The following is a 20,750-nucleotide window of genomic DNA, read 5'->3' on the forward strand; positions in this document are numbered from 1 at the left end:
AACACTATGGGCCCCTGTAATAAGGTATTGATCCATGAGGTGGACTCCTCAAGGATCCTGCCCATCTGGCACACTGGAGTCTCATACTCCTCCTCCTAGATCTGGTGCCCCATTATCTCCTTTTGAGCCTTGTCCCTTACTGGGACCTTTCTTCGCTTTGCAACCCGCACTAGACAACTCACACTTCCTCTGGTACCTGTCTCCGGCAACTGGAAGTCAATCTGCTGCCCATATCTACATTCTAGCTAACTCGCACGACCACCTCTGGCAATCTCGTATGGCCATTTCTGCAAAGCTGCAAAATTTGCGAAACTCAAAAGCTGGCAAAGTAAACCCGAAAATCTCCCTCTTTCCCATCGCTTGACTGTTGGATCTGCTACTCGCACTCCCTTCTGGAGTGAGAAGATATGTTCACAACTACTGCTGATCTTCAAGGAAAAAATCGAACTTCTTGAGACTAGAAGTTCCCTGAGGAAATTTTTCCCTCTATGTGTGCTCTTCTTCCTTCCACCCAACGCTGGCACTGCTCTAGCAAACTGCTGCAAAAACCACTGCGTCCAGCTAGAGATCTGCTCAACAAAAAATCTGAGCTGCTCCCTTTGCCTCTAGAATCACTCGATTTGGAAAGATCAAATCTTTCTGCCCCTCACTCAGAAAAATGAGCCTCCACAAGTAACTCGGCCCTTGGGCAAAATGACTACGCTGCCCATGGGAATTTCGAGTTGCTGCCCTTGTTGAGTAGCGAAATTCCTTCTTCGTTTTCTGAGCTCTCTAGCTAATCAATTGCACTTTGATACCATGTGAAAATTCCAATACCAGAATCTTATTGCAGCAACTGGAAATTATTCTCCTAATTTTAATTTAATTTAACAATTTATTTACTGTTTGCTACAACAAATACTGAATAAATCACACTGCAACCTACACAAATACAACTGCGGAAGAATAAATGCTGGAAGAAATGCTAGCACACACACAAAATAACATGGTTATTTTTGGACAAAAGTCCTCGGAAAAACCCAACTTGGAAAAATCGGTGGAGTAGTCGAGGGATTTTATTATTAAGCAGCAATGAAATAATCCAAGTACAACTGGACGTCGAAACTGGCAATCCTATAGAGAAATATTGGCAAAAAATCTAGTGAGGAAATTTCCTCACTCCACAGGCAAATCCGAGCTCTGACCTCTACTCCAAGTGAGTCGTCCAAACTGGCTCTGCATAACTACTGCGTCACACTAGCGCAATCCCTTCTACACTCAATTTGAACCAGCTTCTTCTCAAGCGTCTGGTCTGCTGCTGTCTGGGAAAATGTCTCTCCTAGACACCGAAACCTCTATCCAGCTTCTGGCATTGAAACTTGTCTTTCCCCAGCAGAATCGAAATTGCCTCTAGAGGCTATTGCGCTGCCCCAACGTCAGCCTCTCTATGGATCTTTTGCCTCTCTACAAATGCACTCACCGGATCTGGAAACCTTCCTCCGACTTCACTGTCTTTGTCCCTCTCACTGCTTCGATCTCATTAGCTCTCTCTCCAGCAATTGACTGCTGCTACTTAAGAAATCGATCTGCTCATGAAATCGAACTGCTCAAGTGTATCTCCATCACCACATCGACCTCCTCTTATAATCCTTTGTTGGAGCACCAACAACCAAGATTAAAACATAATCGATAGCTAGGATCATCTATGGATTGATTCGTGTGAGTTTCTAGATGATTCTCACCTTGACTTAATTAATACTGATTAATTAACCATATTCCCTAAGTTTAGACTTAGGAAATATTTAAAAATTGACTAATAATCTAACTAAGTCATTTCTAGGCAGAATTTCTAGAAACGATTTTTGGGTTTTGGAGATCTCATGCATTCTAGGCTCTCCACAAAATTCAAGGCTAGAACACATCCGATGCTACAAAAACTAACAAGCTAGAGAATTAAATTTAAAGACCAGGGGGCTTCCCTTACCCCTTTCTTTACCAGATCCCTTATAGGTTGGCACCTCATTCTTCCGAGATAACCTCGAGCTCCTAGATATTACCCTCTAGATGGCTTGGTTCGGCACTAATTTCACTATGTTCATTTGGTCTAGATTAGCTGAGAATCGACTTTAGGTGGTATGGCCCAAGCATGGACATTTTTCCTTCCCAAAAATGATATTCTTGTTGAGAAATCGATAGGGGCATCAATTAGGATGATTTCTCTTTGCTTGATAATTGCTTGTGAAGTTATATTGGCTTCTTATTACTTTTATTATGTTTTGTTCATCAAACAATTACAAAAACCATAAACTATGAAGATCACAAATAGACAATGGACACAAGATGTAGGCTCCAATCCAGGGCAAAACCCCTCCAAGGGGAAAACCCATAAAATTCTTATCTTCTTATAGAATCATATCAAATGAGAAATCCAAGACCCAAACAACATGGCCAAAACCTCCAACAATACCCAAGTCAACGCTCCTTCCAAGCTCTTCCAACAAGTCAAAGTCAACTCAAGTCAAAACCTTCCAAATCTGCGCCAGCAACAGAATTTCGGCCCCCAACAACATAAATTCAGACTTGCAATAGATCTGCAACTTCGACCCCTACAGTAGCTCCAGAAACTTGCACGTGTGAAAGAATTAGGGTAGATTTTAGGGTAAAAACTTTGATTTTCCTTCTTCCTTGATCTTTGCTCTCTCTCTCTCTCTTGTCTTCTTGCTCTTCTTTGCTTGTACTTAGCTTTTTTTGGCACAAAAATTGAACTTGCTTGCTTGTCTCCAAATGATGTCAAATTGTCCTCTATTTATACACATCCAGGAGGTCGAATTGCCCCTTCCAAGTCTGACTTGATGAGGTAGGGCCGACTTGGTCTTGTGGGTACAAAATTTATATTTTTGACTCAAGTAAATTTCTTTTTCCACTTTCTTTTCAAAGTCCAAACGAGACTTGACTCCAATACAATATTTTGACTTACGAGAAATATTCTTTTGACTCAATAAACCTTAGAAGCATGAAGAACATGCTTGACCTAGATGACCAGTTGATTTGAGCATGAAACCCATTCTTGAAAAATAATATTTCTTTTTCTTCTTTTTGATCTTTTACATAAAATATACAATAACATAAGTACAATAGCAACTATGAAGATCGAACTTAGTTACATTTTCTGACAATTCTTAGATTGAGATTTACCTAATCCCAAGTAGCAAAATTGAAACACTGCAAAGAATTGGTTACAACAACATGCCAAACAGGGAAATGGTCAGTCATTCATAACCTCAAGGCTGTCATTCATGACTCCCCTCCACTAGATATTCCCGACCCGAAGTTTCAAAATGATGGTCTCGCTAAGGAAGCGATAGGGTTCGTGGATTTCAATGGGTTGTTGAGGTGGAAACATATCATTTGGGCATATTACTTGATGCTCTTGGTACATCCAATCTTCCTTTTATCACTGAAACCCACGCTAGCCTTGTCTAGTCGCTTGGATGAAGATCTACCCGATCTCAAGTAGCAAAATTGAAACATTGCAAAGAATTGGTTGCAACAACATGATAAGCAGGGAAATGGTCAGCGATTTGTAACCTTAGGGCTATCATTCGAGACTCCCCTCCTTTGGATATTCTTGTCTTGGAGTTTCAAAATGATGGTCTTGCTAGGGAAGCGACAAGGCTTGAGGATTTCAGTGGGTTGTTAGAATGGAAATGGGTCATTCTGAGCATGTTACTTGATGCTCTTGGTACATCCAATCTTCCTTTTATCACTAAAACCCACGATAGCCCCATTTGGTAGCTCTCAAACATAGCAGACTACCATTGGTTTTCAACTTACTGACAGGAGACCAGATCGTTAGGTGGTGTTAGAGGCTTAGGAGGAGTTGCTGCGTGGTTCGAGACTCCTTTTGAGATGGGGTTTCTTTTGTGGATTCAAATGAGTTTGCTAGGTTCATGCGGATTCAACTCAGTGGATTTCCTTGTCTCCCTAGAGACATTTATGTGGTAGTTTGTTACTTTCCCCCATGCCATCTTAGTTTGTTGTTCACAATGACTCAGATGGAGTCCACAATGACTCAGATGGAGTCCCTTGCACAAACCTATATGCTAGTATATTCAGTATACGACAATAGGAGTTGTCATCTTATTGAGTGACTTTAATGCTTGTTCCTGTGCTTCTCAAATTCCTCTCCATGATCGGTTAGAGGATATGTTTTGTATCCAAGAGACATCCTGAAATAGTGGAACTCTAGTGGACGTTAGTTGATGTATCACGACCTCTTATAGGTTATGACAAGCACCTATTGCAACTGGGTAGATCAGATGAGTTATTGATTCTTAATGGCCTTCCCTGCTTTCTCGAGTCTCACTTTTTCACTTGTCGACGCCATGGCTGAAGAGCAATCATTGTCGATTATGTCCTATCACTCACACTCTTCTCCCTTGTATTTGCCACCTTTTAGTGACCCCCATCACTCTAGCCGACCACACTCTTTTATCTCTCTTCCTTCAAGCTAACACATCGCCTTGAACCTCATCCCCCTTGGCCCACCCCGAACCAACCTTTTCTTTGATGAGGGTGATCTCAACATCTTTACTTCCCATATCTGACAAAGGCTTCTACCTGAGTCCACTTTTGCATGCCTCGCTTCTATCGATGCCCAATACACTTGTCTTTCTTTCGCCATTTGGGAAGTTGCTCTTCAATTTTATACCCATCACACCAAATCCACCCCCTCATGAAAACTAGATCTTGTCCTACGAACAAGTGGTATGACAATGATTGCAAACTCCACCATAGCCAACTTCATCATGCTTTTTCTCATACTCACTTGTCCTGTGCTTATCTCAAAGCTTCCTACCGCCATCTGCTTTGACATAAGAAATGCCTCTTTATCTCCCAATGGAAGTGTGAATTGAGGTCTCTCTTTACCTGCTCCCCAAAAAACTTTTGGCAGACCTTCCCTCACCACTCTCCTTCCCCTCCTGACCCTTGATCCATGTTTACCCATACTTTCTCCCTATATGATATTCCTCGACAACCCACCATCTAGGTTTACACCCTACTCCCCCCCACCCCTCCACACCACCACCACCACCACCACCACCTTCTTGCCATTTATTCTCATATCGAGATATTCGAGAGGTTGTTTGGATGATGAATACAAGTAAAGTAGTGGACAAGAAAGGATTCCAAGTAGAGATTTTCAAGCAAGGTCTTCATGTTATGGATAGCCACCTCGCTAACTTGTTCAACCATGTAGTTTGCACGGGTTTTTGAGTATTGTGGTCACATCACATTATTCACCTGATTCACAAATCGGGCTCTAGTATGGATCCCAACAGCTACAGGATTATCATGGTGGGCCACATATTCTCTAAAGTTTATGCTATACCCCTCCACCTGATGCTTTTAGGGGAGCTTGAGAGGAGGCAACTTAGAGCCAAAGGATAGGTTGGACTCCGGCCTAAATACTAGACCATTGACCACATACTTGCATTCTGTGTCATTATTGAGAAGGCGCAACATTGCTCTTTGAAATTTTATTGCTACTTTGTGGGCTTTTGGAAAGCTTTTGACTTTGTTCCTAGTGAGGCTTTGTTCTAGAGACTCAAAGATATTGGTATATCTGATACCTTGTTGACAACTGTCATGTGCCTTTACAAGTTAGTTCTTGGTCATCTCCATACAACATGATTATTAGATTTTATTAGTAGTATTATTGGTGTCAAACAAGGTTGTCCCCTATCCCCCACATTGTTTGGGATTTGATGATCGAGTGCCCTTTTTGCACGAACACATCCAGGAGGGAGATGGATGCCCTCTCCACCATGTCTTGATATCTATACTTACTTTCGTCGACGATGTGATCCTTCTAGCCTCATCTTTGAGGGGTTATAGAGACAATTGGATGCCCTGGCTCTCTTCTGATGCCATCAATAGTTGATAGTCAACCTATGAAAAGCCAAGGTCATGATCTTCAACTGATTGTGGAAGACACTCTTTGATCACACTTTCTTTTTCAAGGGAGAGGAGATTGAGATCACTTGTACATACACCTACTTGTGATTACTCTTCACATGGCCTCGTTTCAATTTATGCCATGCACTCCAGCCTCGAGTGAGCCTCCAAATTCGGCCTTCTATGTTGAGTACTTCATGTTTATGAGAGATGCACTTATTATTTGACCTCCTTATACATCTCACCATTAGATGCATGCTCTTTGGATACCCTTGTGTAGAAATTAATGTGTAGATTCGAAACTGCTCATGAAATTTACTAAATCACAAGACTCGAAGCTACTCTATTGATCTGCGGAAGTTAATTCACCATCTAGAACACAAATCATAGACATGCAAAAAGGAAACATCACACATGCACAAAGATTTATCTATGGGAAAGAAACTGTTCAAAACCCCTTCCTATCTGTATTGCATTAATAAGAGAATAGAGATGAAATACATATGCTTGCTCAAGCCTGAGCACAACCTGCAAGTGTATAGTCTATCCCTCTGCCTGACTGACTGACTCTGGCCAACACTTAGCCAATTTTCAAGCCCTCCAAGCTCCTATTTCCTTGCGCTGTTCCTTGAGAAATTAGCCCCTATTATTTAGGAAATTCCCACTATTGAATTGCGCAATTCCTCTAGGTCCTTCCTCTGACTACATGCACCACTTGTACACATGGGAATATGCTACAACTGATAGTACACTGCCTTGGAATCTCCATCTCAACTGGGTAACTCGAATTCTCTGCATGCAACAATTATTTTGGGCTGATTGATCAGTTAACTGGTTGATCATTGAGTGTGGTTGAAGTTCCACTTCCACAACTTGACCTCCACTAGTTCTTCTGACAGTTAGAACTAGTTTAATTGACAATAACTCAAATTAACTGAAATAGATTGCTACAAATTAGCAATCAATCATACTGAATTGAACTCAAGCTTCCCCAACTTGAATTAACTAAGTTAACTGAGTGACAAGTGCCATGTCACCTCAGTTAACTACCTCCAAGATTTCTGCTAAAATAGAAATTCGAATTTTCTCTAGTTTGACCAAGACAAAGTCAAACTAAGATTTTCTTGCTGCATTTTCAACACCTTGGGCTAGTCTAGAGTTGGGTCTCATGGATTACAAATCAATACTAATCACCAAATTAGTTGCTAGATAGGATTTACCAATTGTGCCATCTCCATGAGGTAGAGACCGAGGAACACTTTGTCTTCCATTTCTTAATTTATTATAAGATGTGAGGACGGTTCAACTGTCTTTCCACAAATTACACACACTTGGCTGATTCTTTAGGTACCTCAAAGAGAGATCCTTGGCCTTATATATGCAAGAGGCTCTTCATCTCTGTGCTTCCATTCTTCAACCACATCCACTCTAGAGATTAACTTCTATTAGGCAGATTACTTCCTTTTTTATAGTGCTCTTGAATCCGAGCACCAAGCAGTGGATAAAGATAGATGATTCTAGATTAGTGAGTACACAGGGCTCTATTCCTGATTTGGTGAGATTCTAGAGCCACTCCCAAATCATAATTCATCTCAACAGATGCATTGCCAATCCAGATCTTCTAGACCTTAGCTATGGGCCCTTCCTTATGGACAACCACACAATATTCACTCGAGCTCCTTGCCTCATTATTCTTCTAGACAAAGATCTATGTTGAGTTTTCTCCATTTGGCCATAGATATTAGGAGAGAGAGCTATAGTGATCTAGGATTGCCTTTTACAACTGGTACCATAGGACAATGAGCCACTCATCTTGTACATCCTTCTTGTGAACTACCTCTTCATTCTTTGGAGTGGTTTGCTAGGGTTTTAGATTAGAATGCTCTTTCACTTCCTGATTTTTTGTCTTATATAGGAGCCACCTTAGCACTCTTTGTATTGACATCATTGTACCTAACACAGTCCCATTGAGCTACTTTTGTGGTCATCTATTGGACATTAATACATTTATGTTATCTTATCTTTTCTTGAAACTCCCATGAAGGAATTCTCTATAATGGGTTCCTGACCTTGTAGTTTACCCTGATTGACCGGGAAACTACCCACCTCCAGATACTAGGCTCTCCTCCCCGATCCCTTATGCCAGTCAATTGACCTAAGGAGGGCCATACTTCTTGGTATCCTCCCATCCTAACATTCCCTTGACTCCACTGCTCTTGAATATTGGTGCTAGTATTCACGTCCCTCTCTCACCATTATTTCACTTTTTTTGTTTAAAAACCAATTCAGTTACTGGGGTTACTTGTGATTTCACCTTGCTCCATATTTTTAAGCCCTAGTGATCTTCAAGGAGCTCCCCTCGAAGCTAGAGGAGAGTTGGCCTAAAGAGGCAAGTTGCTAAGGTGACAGTGGGTGACTTATCGAAGTTCCATTCAGATAGTATGGCGTGGGTTGGATATTTCATCACTTTAATGTATAGTTTGAGCAGTAATAGAAAGAAGTTAGCCATCTTGAGAATAGCATCAATAGTTACTCTAGCTTCTTCATTGAAGAGAGTGCTAAAATAATGCACCCACTTTGCTGCCATATCAGAGAATATAGATGCCTTGGTCCCATCAGCCTTATTTATGCCCTAAATTGTTTTTATATGGCCAAGGAAATATATCCTTGTATTCTCTTATTAATGCCTTGATTTCTTGCCTTACTGCTTTTGATCTACCCTTTCCAATTTTTACAATCTTCAGACCACTCTCTAATCCAACACTGACTTCTTCATATTCCTTAGGTTTGGGGGATTCTACCTTTTGTTTATACATGTTATGCCTATCAAAAAGTTGTTCAAAGGAGACTAAACCTTTTGGAATCTTATCCTTATTACCCCAGTCAACAACTTCAAATACTCTGTCCAAGCCGTAGCAATCAATTTTCCTTTCTTTGAATTCACCCTCACTGGTTAAGAATTTCTCAATTTGTTTATCATCCTCAAAGACCTGGCATTATTCAAGATTATCTGGGATTGATGGCCTTTAAGGGACATCACTGTGGATTTGCCCACAGGTAACAATTTCTAGTGATTGGAAGGGTGAGGCGTGAACAACTAGTGCATCAACTAAGTCATTCTGGTTTCTTGGGACTTGATAGAGAAGGCCTCAAAATTATTAATCAAATTAATTATGGCCTCCCTATGAGTATGAAGTTTTAACCAATCATCCTTGGTCGAATAAACACTATTAACTTGAAGGATGATTAATTCAGACACCAAATACATCCAACACCTTGATTTCCATGCTTTTAGCTAAGTTAATCCCCATGAGTAAAGCCTCATATTCAGCAATGTTATTGGTGCTTCATACTCCAATCTGCAGGAAAAGGTCAAAGTCTCTCCTCGAGGTGAGATAAATGTGATGCTAACTCCATTTCTTAGCCGAGTCTGGGCCCCATTGAAGTGCATGGTCCAAATCTGGTCATCTTCTTCAATAGGCCCAGGGGCTGAGTGAGATAGAATGGTATAATTCCCCATATGATCATCTACAAGACAAAGTCATTCATGGGGTCCTCTAAGTGGTTCTCTATGCAATGTTGGGAAGATCACGAGGTTGGCTTGAGGTTGGGAAGATCATGGATCATGGATCCCATGACAGCTAGGGTTCCTTCCTCTAGCAGTTTGTCTTCATGTTGCTGGCTAGGGTTTCTTCCTCTAGCAGTTTGTCTTCATGTTGCTTGATGGTAGGGGGTTTAGAGTTGATTTTCCTGAATGATTTCATTGGCATGGTCCAGATCCGGTGCCCTTTGAATGGATGGTCGGAATAGTCCAGCTCTTGCTCATCCATAGTTTTAAAAAACGGCCGTTTCGAAATGGAAACGGCCGAGTTGGTCTGTTCCATTGCCCTCCGGAGTGACTCGGTACAAAAAACGGCTCGGCCGAGTCAATGAATGACTCGGCCAACTCGGCCGTTTCCCGTACTGACTCGTCCGAGTCACAAACAACGGCTCGTAACCCACTAAAACAACGATTTAACATTATTTTAATGAAATTTTAAGGGGTTTGCTGATTGGTTTGGACTTCAAGGTGTTTTATGAATTAGCTAAATGTTATTTGGGGTCCATTTCCCCCTCTCAAACCCTATTTAACACACTCAAATGCTCTCTACTATTGATATGCTATTCAAATTTCATGGTAATGTTAAATTCTTAAAGTAAAAGTGACATTCTCCTTAATCTTCATTTTCATCCTTTTACTTAAATTTTTAACATTACCATGAAATGACTCAGGATGTTTGAGAGTGGTTTCAGCCTCATTGGATTTCATATGGAGAAAGTAGAATTTTAGATTTCATTCAAAATCCAGCAGACTTATCAGTTTTTCAGGATTTCAGGATTGGAGGATTGCAATGTTTCCATTGAATTTTGTCATGTATTAGGGTATGGAACTCGTATTTAATCAAGAGCACCAATCCCTCTATGTACCTTGATGTTAGTGACATTGGTTGTCGAACTCCTCTGGGATTCGCTCCCAAACCAGGAGCTTCTGAAAATGTCACTCCCGCTCCCGTTTTCGCTCCTGCTCCCAAGTAACACAAAGAAGAGAAACCGTTTGGATCAAAAACGGTTAAATGATCTAGTTTATGTCCAATACAACCTCCGGCTCAGACGAAACCATTTGCTGAACAAAAGACCTGATTCAGATCCCATTGTGTTGGAAGACATTGATCCAACATCAGATTGGGTAGTGGAGAGTCGTCCAGCAGAGTTTGATCCTGATGAGGATCTTGATTTAGATTTAGATATCGAGACATCAGTTGAACTTGAACATGCTGTTCAGTTGAATGCAGATCCCAATCCACCAGCCTCAGTCTCACAGCCAGCAAGGACTCCAGTTGTAGGTGCTTCCTCTGCTCAGCCACGACAGAAGCGCAGCCGCATATCTACTCTATCTCAGCTTGCATCTGCTGCAGTTGCACAGCCTGCTAGTGGTACCACTTCTACAGCTGCAGTTGGAGATGATGATGATGATGAGGAGCCATGGGGCCCCCTGTCTGACTCTGATGATGATCCAGAGATTGATCGACATGATCTTGGCTCCTCTGGCAGTAGCTGTAGTACTAGTACTGGAGTCTGGTCACAGTTTACTTTTGTTGTAGAGGCCATTTCTAGCCTCCTTGGTTATGTGTTTTTTGTTTTGAGTCTTTGATCATGTATGACAGTTGACTATGTATTGCCATTGGGTACCATTTTGATATAATGGATTGGTTCATGAGCCTACTTTGATCATATGTTGTCTTCCATCTATATTATAATGCTGTGTGTTTGGAAACATGAATGAAAATCTTTAAAATTATGTTTTTTTTTTTTATAAAAAAAATAAATATTTAATGTATTTTTTACAACGACCGAGTCATTGAAATCGAGTCGGCCGAGTCATTATCGTTTCGGAGTCGGAGTCGGAGTCAATTCTCGGCCGAGTCGGAGTCGGAGTCGGAGTTTTAAAACTATTTGCTCATCCATGAGCCCTGATCATGACTTTAATCGAAAACTAGGGTTTAATGAAGAGTCTTTCACCATATTCCACATTTTTCTTATGAACTGAGTCTATGTCTTGAAATGTTCATCTTGCCAAGGTGATTCTGCAGAATCCAGTCACCCATGGCTGGATCTCTCTTCCATAATACCCTTCTCTTATTTTTTCATCTGCCACCACTCGATTCAATAAGCTCCAGATACTCTGGTGGCAACCGTTGTATAATTCCTGTGGTGCTTATGTATGTTGATATTTTGACATTTTAATCTGATAGTCGCGATCCGTTCTGCCCTTCATCTCTCATGTGGGTCTGGTGGTGGCTGCTAGGGTTTCTGCAACTTAAACTATCATTATTCAGTTCATAGTCTGCTGCTCCTAAGGTTTTTGCCCAGTTGCTGCTCTGAAAAACCTCCTCATGCCCCCTTTCATACAAATAGTCATTAGGAAAAGAGTATCGAGGAAAGAGCCATTCATATCTTCATTGGAGGCAAAATGACTGATTGTTGCTATACATGGAAACATAGACTACTCAGCCATCAACATTCTATCTGTCTTCAGTGGCAACTTGCACTAGCCTGCTATGAACTCAATGACTATTTGTTAAGTATTCCATTGCTGTAGAATCCGCCACACCATTGAGCGACACTTTACATCTACATTCCATAACTCCATGTAAGGGGAATTTGTAATCAGAATCAGAAATTTTAACTTCCAGCGAAGAAACCATGAAATGAATGGTGTACTTTAATTTCTATATCAATCTTGTCATAAGATAATTGTTTAATTACCAGCATATGATTTATTCTTACGAGGCTTAAGAAGATGCCTTGGTAAGCTGAAAAAGGTTAATTTGCACTATTGTCAAGGCAACTGAAAAATGGTTAATTTGCACTCCTGTGAAGGTTACTGGTGATTTTGAATTTCTGTTTGTGAAAGTGCTAAAGAGTAATTGCAAATAATGTGTCGTACTAGTATATTGATTATGGTTAAGCATGGCATTATACTCAAAAAATTAAAATTTTCTGTCAATTAAGGTCAGAGGAAGGAATCTAGGAGCAAGTAGATTAGGGTTATTGAGATGTTGATTTTGGAATAATTATTTTACGGCATGTAATTGAAATTGTTTGGATTTACAAAGTCATTGATTAAATGGTTTAGAATGACCCGGGCCAGGTTTTTTGTTTTTTTTTGTTGTTGTTGGTGTTGAACTATTTTCAGTTGCACTCTTGTCAAGGCAACTGAAAAATGGTTAATTTGCACTCCTGTTAAGGTTACTGCTGATTTTGAATTTCTGTTTGTGAAAGTGCTAAAGAGTAATTGCAAATAATGTGTTGTACTAGTATATTGATTATGGTTAAGTATGGCATTATACTCAAAAAATTTCAATTAAGGTCAGAGGAAGGAATCTAGGAGCAAGTAGATTAGGGTTGTTGAGATGTTGATTTTGGAATAATTATTCTACGGCATGTGATTGAAATTGTTTGGATTTACAAAGTCATTGATTGAATGGTTTAGAATGACCTGGGCCAGGTTTTTTGTTTTTTGTTGTTGTTTTTGTTGTTGTTGGTGTTGAACTATTTTCAGTTGCACTCTTGTCAAGGCAACTGAAAAATGGTTAATTTGCACTCCTGTCAAGGTTACTGGTGATTTTGAATTTCTGTTTGTGAAAGTGCTAAAGAGTAATTGCAAATAATGTGTCGTACTAGTATATTGATTATGGTTAAGCATGGCATTATACTCAAAATATTAAAATTTTCTGTCAATTAAGGTCAGAGGAAGGAATCTAGGAGCAAGTCGATTAGGGTTGTTGAGATGTTGATTTTGGAATAATTATTTTACGGCATGTGATTGAAATTGTTTTGAGATTTACAAAGTCATTGATTGAATGGTTTAGAATGACCCGGGCCAGGTTTTTTTTGTTGTTGGTGTTGGAACATGAGAACTATTCTCAACTGTTTTAGGGCTTGAAATTTTGTTGATTGGTTGGCATGCATTATTGTACATACCCTTTTTAGATACACAAAGTCGGCATTAGCATGGATAGTCAGTGTCAAGGTGCTGACCTTTGATTAAATTCTATGTCGCTTCTACTTTTGCGGAAATCACAGATAGAGGCACAGCGGTGGTGTTCCTGGGACCACTGGAAGGTATTTCCCAATTTCCATGGAATGGAGAGATGGAGATGGCGATGACAAAAAATATAGAAAAGAATCAAACATTTGTTAGGAATTAAATATGGAAAAGCCTATGACAATGAAAAATATTAGACACAGGATATGAAACAAAGAAACGTAAGTGCAAATACCTTATAAACATGTCCAATGATAAAAACATTTACAGGGCTACCTGCAAACTTTGTGATGTGCTTATATTTTTGATCATTAGGGAACGGTGTCCATTATAAAGAAGAAATATACCTAGACCTTAGTGGCTAAATCTAGATAGATCATGGTTAGTGAGTTCATAAGAGGGGAAAAGTTGGTCGAGGGTTAGTTTTTGCTTTCTTTTAATCTTTTCCACCAAACCAGGTCTTAGACATGCCATTTTTGGCGAGGGATGGTTATACATCTCTAGGTATGTTTGCGGGGTGTTTGGGTGTCTTCTATGCCCCTGAAAGGCCCCTGTTTTTTTTGCAACAGTATTGGGGATGTGGAGACCTTGTGCATGTCCCTAGGGATGTCCCTAAGAAAAAGGGAACATTCCTTGTCCTTTGGGGATGGGTAAAGACTTTACATGTCCTTGGCACATCATAGAATGAATGAAGTTATCCGACTTGGATTTGGATCAGACTTGGTGAGGTCTTCAACTTGGAATTGACTTGGTGAAATTAGAAAGAAAAGGCATAAAATATTCAAAATTTACGGGGAAATAATATTGATGCCCATAAATGAAAATTCAAAATACAAACATTTAGAAATAGGATATGTAAGTTTGCAGATTTATAGTGTGCATGCAATGGCACAAATAGGGAAAATCACATGGAGATACACAAAATTAAAGTTTTGAAAACTAATTGATATCCTGGGTCATCGTACATAAACATCGAGGTTCCAAATGGCCTCTATAGTGTAAATCTCATCAAAATATAATCTAATTGATTCCCCTCTGGAATCAGCTCCAAATCTGCCAAAGCAGTACGAAATCATCTACAGCAACAGGTTGCCAGGCAAGGTGTTCTTCAGTTTCAAAGAGTCCAGATTCCAGACAGTCCGATGAAAAATTGGTTGAGGTAAGAAAGGTGGGTAGGGGGGTGGGGTTTATTTGTAAGGAAGAATTAGGATTTTGGCAGGTGAGGCTATCTGTTTTTATGAGGGATTTGTTTTTGGTATTTTCCAAATCTTCGCTGCACCCACAGAACTGACACATTATCTGACGCAGATGTGGTCTAGTCAGCAGAGTAGGACTGATTTTGCCTCAAAACTGGTCTGATCTGGCCAAGTCTGATAAAACTGGATTGAATTATATGTGGCCAATAAATTTATTAATGGCATAAAGGCATATGTCTCAATTTGAAAAGAATGGCACACTTCACGAGAAGGGGCGTCCAAGATTAGCAAAGGGGAGTTATAACTTATACCCTCCTTTAAGAATGACAAATCTGCTCTTCCTGATGTATATTGATGTCCTTGTAGACATTTTATGTAAAATATATATAGTATGCAAGTAGTTGTAGTTTGAAATTTATTAGTGTATTTGAGTTGAAATGATTAAAAAGTCAACTTTTCAAACTGTTCTAGACCTATTGATTGTTTTTTTGCTGTAATGTTAAAGAGCATCTAAATTGCTTTCGCTCTTATTTTTTCTCATACTAGGACCCTACTTGTGACATTTGTCTGACAGTGTTGGCAGGAATATTTGCTTCAGTCATGGCAATGATGTGCATCACTGCCCAGAGCAGAGGATAGTAGGTTAAATGCTCATGTAGGGAAATGAGAGGGAAATAGGACAAATGAGGTTGCAACATTAAATGAAAGATTTTGAGAAAAGTAGAAGAAAAGAGAAAATAATGAAAAAAAGAAAAAAAAAGAAAAAAGAAAACAAAGAAAAAAGAAAAAGGAAATAGTGCTGAATGAAAATATAGAGTGAAATAAAATTGATGGAAGGGAGTGGATGTACAAGTACAAAAAAGGTGAAGGTAAAAGCAGATAGAAAGCTGCCTGATGGCACAAGTTGGCTTTCTAAAATGCATGAAAAAGGTGAAGATAAAAGCAGATCAAAGCAGATAAAAATCTGCATGATATTGCTTGGAACGTTTTGGCTATCTAAAATGCACCTCTAAGTTGATGATCAGAGAAAAAAGTATGTAAGCAACTGTGTTTAGGAACAGCCAGTTATTCAAAGGTGGAGGCTTATCAAACAGGAACAACTTAGTATACGGGTGAGAAATCTTTGTTATTATTTGCATATGCATCTTCTCTCAGTTATGAACCAAAGAGGTGTTTTAAGATTCTCTTCAAATTATGAAGTCTATAATAGATACTTGCGGAATACTAGGAAATTATATTGTAGCTATGCTGCAATAGCATTCAAAGATGAATAGTTGAATGTGGTTTGCCTCTGATACAAATTGATATAACATGGGGCATGCCTTACTATGTCATATGCATTAATTGTATTTGGAGTGAAATATTATTGCTTTGATTTGAACTTGTTATAGATGAATGGATGGTCCAAATACAAATGCATATAACACAAGTTTCGATTGCATTGGCCATTGATTCAATTTACACTTGTTATAGTTGAAGGGTGGTTTAAAATTCAAATATAATATATGTAAACATCTAATGCATTAGAGATGTAATACAAACTGGAAGAATGCATATTCTTCCTACAAAATCCTTTATGATACAAAATGAGAGAAATGCAATATACTAATATAGTGACATGGCATTTTAAAGTTACATTTTATGTTTGGTTGCTTGCTGAATTGGAGCATCTTGAGATTTTATTGGTATCCTTTTTGATTGAGTATTTTATACTCCAGTTGATGTAAAATTCCTTAAATCTTTCCACCTATTTCAGGTTGATTACTCATGCACTCCAGAAGAAGTCCAGCAGCATTTTCAATCATGTGGGACTGTTAATCGGGTTACAATTTTGACAGACAAGTTTGGTCAGCCGAAAGGGTATATGTTCCTTATTTTCCAGTACTTGTAAATGTTTAGCCACAACTTTTTTATTTAATAGATTTTGGCCATTAGGAGAGTAGTGCTTATATATTAACAATCCAGGTATGCTTATGTTGAGTTTTTGGAGCCTGAGGCTGTTCAAAATGCTATTCTTCTCAATGAGTCTGAACTTCATGGTCGCCAATTAAAGGTGAGATACAGATCTGTCTTACGTTTCTGCCTTTATATATCTTCTCCAAATAGTATAAATATCATTATTTTGTTTTTTCTTGTTTTCCTGTTGCTTATAGATCTGGTGCAGCTATCAGTACTTTCACTCATGGTTGTTTAAATTGTTTCGGGTTTCAAGGCAGGAATCCTTAGTTTGTGAATGTGTCATGTATTTGTTGGAGCTGTATGTGTGGGCATGGACACATTCATATTTTGCTACTAAAAAAGTAATGAGGCAGTGGTGAATATCACAATTAAGGACAATGGTCATATTGCTTGTATTAGCAAGGGTAGATCTCAATCTAGGAAGTCTGTCTTTTTAAATTGAAAGGGCTTTATTGTATTGAGTCAAAATCTGTGGCTTTATCTGTACAGAGGAGGTACATAACGTTATGCTAGAATTTTCTATTTGAGGAAATCCTCTGGCACTGTTAGGGCAGGGGCATTGTTGACAAGTGCTTAGTCTTTTACTTCCAGAGATTCTTTCAAGTTGTGGTTTACATAAATAAATACAGATGAAATGAGAGCACATTGATGTACATAGGCAATACATGTCTAGTCACTTGAGGACAGATATTTGGGGATTCTCTCACAAATCCTTTATATCTAAAGAACAATTGCTGGATTCCCGGGGCTATATCTCTTGCATCCTCCTTTTCCCTTGCTTTCAGTTGGATTTCCTTCCCCAAGTGAGTGGAGGTGAGGTCACAAGAGGTTTCCTTGCTGGCGGGGTGGGGGTGTGGATGACAAATCTATTTTATTGCCTTTCCAATGTTGAATCTTCTTCGACTGCTACCTAGGGGTCTACTTGTACATTTTTCCCCTTCCCTTGGTGAGGGTTGGAATTCATTTTTCCTCTTTCAGGATAGCTGGTGTGTGCTTTGTTTTTTTTGCTGTGTTCTTGGAGTTCATGATTTCTGCATTGTTGGGAACGTTTGTTGGTTGAGATTCAACCCCTTTATTTGAAGTGATTTCCTCACTTGAGCGTATGCTTGGAGGGGTGGGGAGCTTCTTTTTCTAAGTTGTGGCTCAGAAACTTCTTACTTTCTTTTCGTGGAAACTCCAGAGTTACTAGAGCTTGAAAGCAACTGTTGGATGTGAGGTTTTTTTTGGGATTTGGATGCTTTTGTGAAATTGAAATATTTTTCTCATGGGTCATTCTCTTGAATTGATTTTGATCACGCAATTGATATGCCTTTGTGCATTTTGGCTTGCTCTAATTGGAGAGCTTGGGGTTTTTATTAGTCTTTGACAAAGTGCCCATATTCATGGCACAAATTGCATTTGAATGGTTCATGAAAGGTCCTTCTTCCCGTACTTAAGTAAGATGGTATCTGGGAGTCCTTTGTCCAAGGGAACGAACTTGCATACAAATATAGGCGTAGGACTATTGAGTTCCTTTTGTCTCTAAACTTTGTTAAACTTACCCAATTTTCCCCCTATTTATTTCATTGTGGATTTGTCCTAGAAAACCAGTGGGAAGTGGGGAAAGTAGACCCAAACTGGTGTCAACACAATTTTTGCAATTTACTTGAAGTCTAAGGTCTTGTGTTTAAGATATAGGTCTCACACCCACATAAAAGATAGACCCGATCAGTAGATGAGGTCTTTATCTTCTTTGAATGAAGAGATTACTTGGTTGAATTTCTCAACTGGAATGACTCCTATGCCAAAAGTTTCCTCAATGCTCTTCCAATTAGTGGTCTTTGCCATTACTATCTGGAATTGACTGGTCATTCCTCATTTTCCTTGGTTGCAATCATGGACTTGGTTTCTTTTTGAACTCTTGAGGGTGTCAATGTTGCCTTCCATCATCATTTGCATTTGTGATGTTGGATTTCCACGGCACTCGAGAATCTGGGTTTGGTCTTACAATCTCTGACACAAACTCACTCAAATGCGACAACAATCCTACTTTTCACAGTGGAATCTACACACATCAGTGAATCAACTAGTGCACATGACAATTTTTGTTTTTTAAACCCTTCTTTGTTATATTATAGACCATAATACAACAGTCTAGGGCACCCGTACCAGGGATCATGGCCTTCATAAAATCAACCTGATACAAGAATACAACTAGGGCTTGGTGTCAGTCACTTAGACTACCAATCTACCTTGAACAAGACAACACTTGACCTACTTACTGATGGTGGCCATGCTCAGCCCTTTCAGTCCACATGCCCTGAAAACATCTGGCGGGTCCGCTTGCCTTCCCATCTGCAGCTCCTTAATCTGCCTCTATCAGTTAACTCTGCTCCTTTAGGTCACTGAACTTGGCTCCAAATACTTCTGCTCTCTAGCTGCTCCTTAGTCCTTCAAGGTCTGCAACACATAGGGATTTCAAGTAGCTGTTCACAACCCTGTTTGTGAACAGCTCTTGGTCTTCCCACTTCTGCAGTTCTTGCTACTCCAATAATGGTCAGACTTGAGGCTTGGAGGCTGCCCTTCTTCTCACTGAATATACCCTTGCAACACAGTAAACTAGGGCTTCTAGACTGACCTACTCACTGTTCCTTTCTTCCTTCAAAGGTCCCAGTCATTAAGGCCTACAAACACTCTGCTCACTGGCAGCCCTTATTATCCTTCATAAGAGTCTGCACTTGAGGCTTGAAGCAGATTACTAAAGTTCTCCATCAATCTGTTCTTATGCTGCTCCAACTAGCCCACTTATCTCTGTTTTGTCAACTCCAAACCAGACAACTAGGGCACAAAGATCTGCCCTCAACTAGGGCTTCTTAATTCTGCCTTCATTACTGTGACATCAGATTTCTTGTCACTGACCATAAGGCCTTTGAACTACCCGTACACAGTCAAACTTAACTGATCTAGGGCTGCATAAATTCTGCTCTTTGCTCTGCAATTTGACTCCTCAAATTGCACAAATCTAGGCTTTTTTCAGAGCTGCTCCTCTTCTTGACAGTTCTAACCCTCCTGCTTCTGCCTCATATTTCTGCTCAGGATAAGTACTCTTTTGGATCTGCTATCCCACAAATACCTGCGTACTCCATCTCAAGGTCTGTGGCATTTTTTGCAGAGATAGCTTACCAATCTAGTGACTTGGCCTTTCCTCTTCTACTCAGATCTGAAGCGATATGATATGCACATTGCAGACATAAGGGCACATATCTAGGACTGATCATGTACTAGAGATGCCCTAATCTAGGGTATATAAACGCTGCTGTCAGTGACAGTAGGTGTTGAACCCTTATTTGAGGAGGCCGAGAAGGGTAGCACCTTAGTTTGGCTAAGCCACAGTCAAGGGGAGATACTAAGAAGTTTTTGGGGCCAGTCTTGGAACACATCGCAGGAGTCTTCAGTAATGTTTGGGGCTGTTGTAAAGCCCTAACCAAGACTGTCATCTCAGACAAAATCTCTTTTGGGCTATCTCTACAGGTTGACCTCAGGGATGAGCGGCCTGATTCATATCTAGATCATCTCTCAGGATCAGCGAAGGGCTGTGTATTGTTTCTCTGTTGAACTGTAGTTGAAATGATGTATATTGAAGCTATTAGGTGAGACAGGAGAACAAAAAGAAACCCTAATCAGATCAAGGTACCTCTGCACTATGTCACCCCCCCAAGAAGGCTCAAATCAGCAAGTCATTGTACTCTCTTTCTCTGCTGAACATTTTATATTAATAATAAGAAGATTCAATCAAGGGTTTTCCCCATCTTGGGGTTTTTCCCTGGCTTGAGCCATATCTTTGTGTTCACTTGTCTTGGCTTGCTTCTGCTGTTCAATTAATGTTCTTTCATTAGTTACTCTCATATGATGATGGTTAATGTAATGATTTGTTAATGGGCTAACGATATCATGAAGTAACTAACCTAAGCAAAGAACATGTTAAGATAAAATTAACAGAAATCTACTAAGCTGCAAAAGCTTCACCAGATTTGTACTTGAATCACATGTTTGAAACTTTGAAAGAGAAGCGAGTGCCATTATATAGGTTT

General features: G+C 39.7%; 1 protein-coding gene across 1 annotated transcript in view; it reads left to right on the forward strand.

Moving 5' to 3' along the window:
• LOC149266954 (RNA-binding (RRM/RBD/RNP motifs) family protein) overlaps positions 1 to 20,750 on the forward strand; it is a 50,554-nt gene that overhangs the window by 15,108 nt on the left and 14,696 nt on the right. The window contains exons 4-5 of the mRNA XM_089431268.1: positions 16,478 to 16,581; positions 16,687 to 16,774. Coding sequence (XP_089287394.1) covers positions 16,478 to 16,581; positions 16,687 to 16,774 — 192 coding nt within the window. The remainder of the gene's footprint in view (positions 1 to 16,477; positions 16,582 to 16,686; positions 16,775 to 20,750) is intronic.

The sequence above is a fragment of the Pinus tabuliformis genome, chromosome 6 (genome assembly GCF_031772625.1).
Source record: "Pinus tabuliformis cultivar Carrire ecotype Pingquan chromosome 6, CPIR1, whole genome shotgun sequence".
NCBI classification, from domain to species: domain Eukaryota; kingdom Viridiplantae; phylum Streptophyta; class Pinopsida; order Pinales; family Pinaceae; genus Pinus; species Pinus tabuliformis.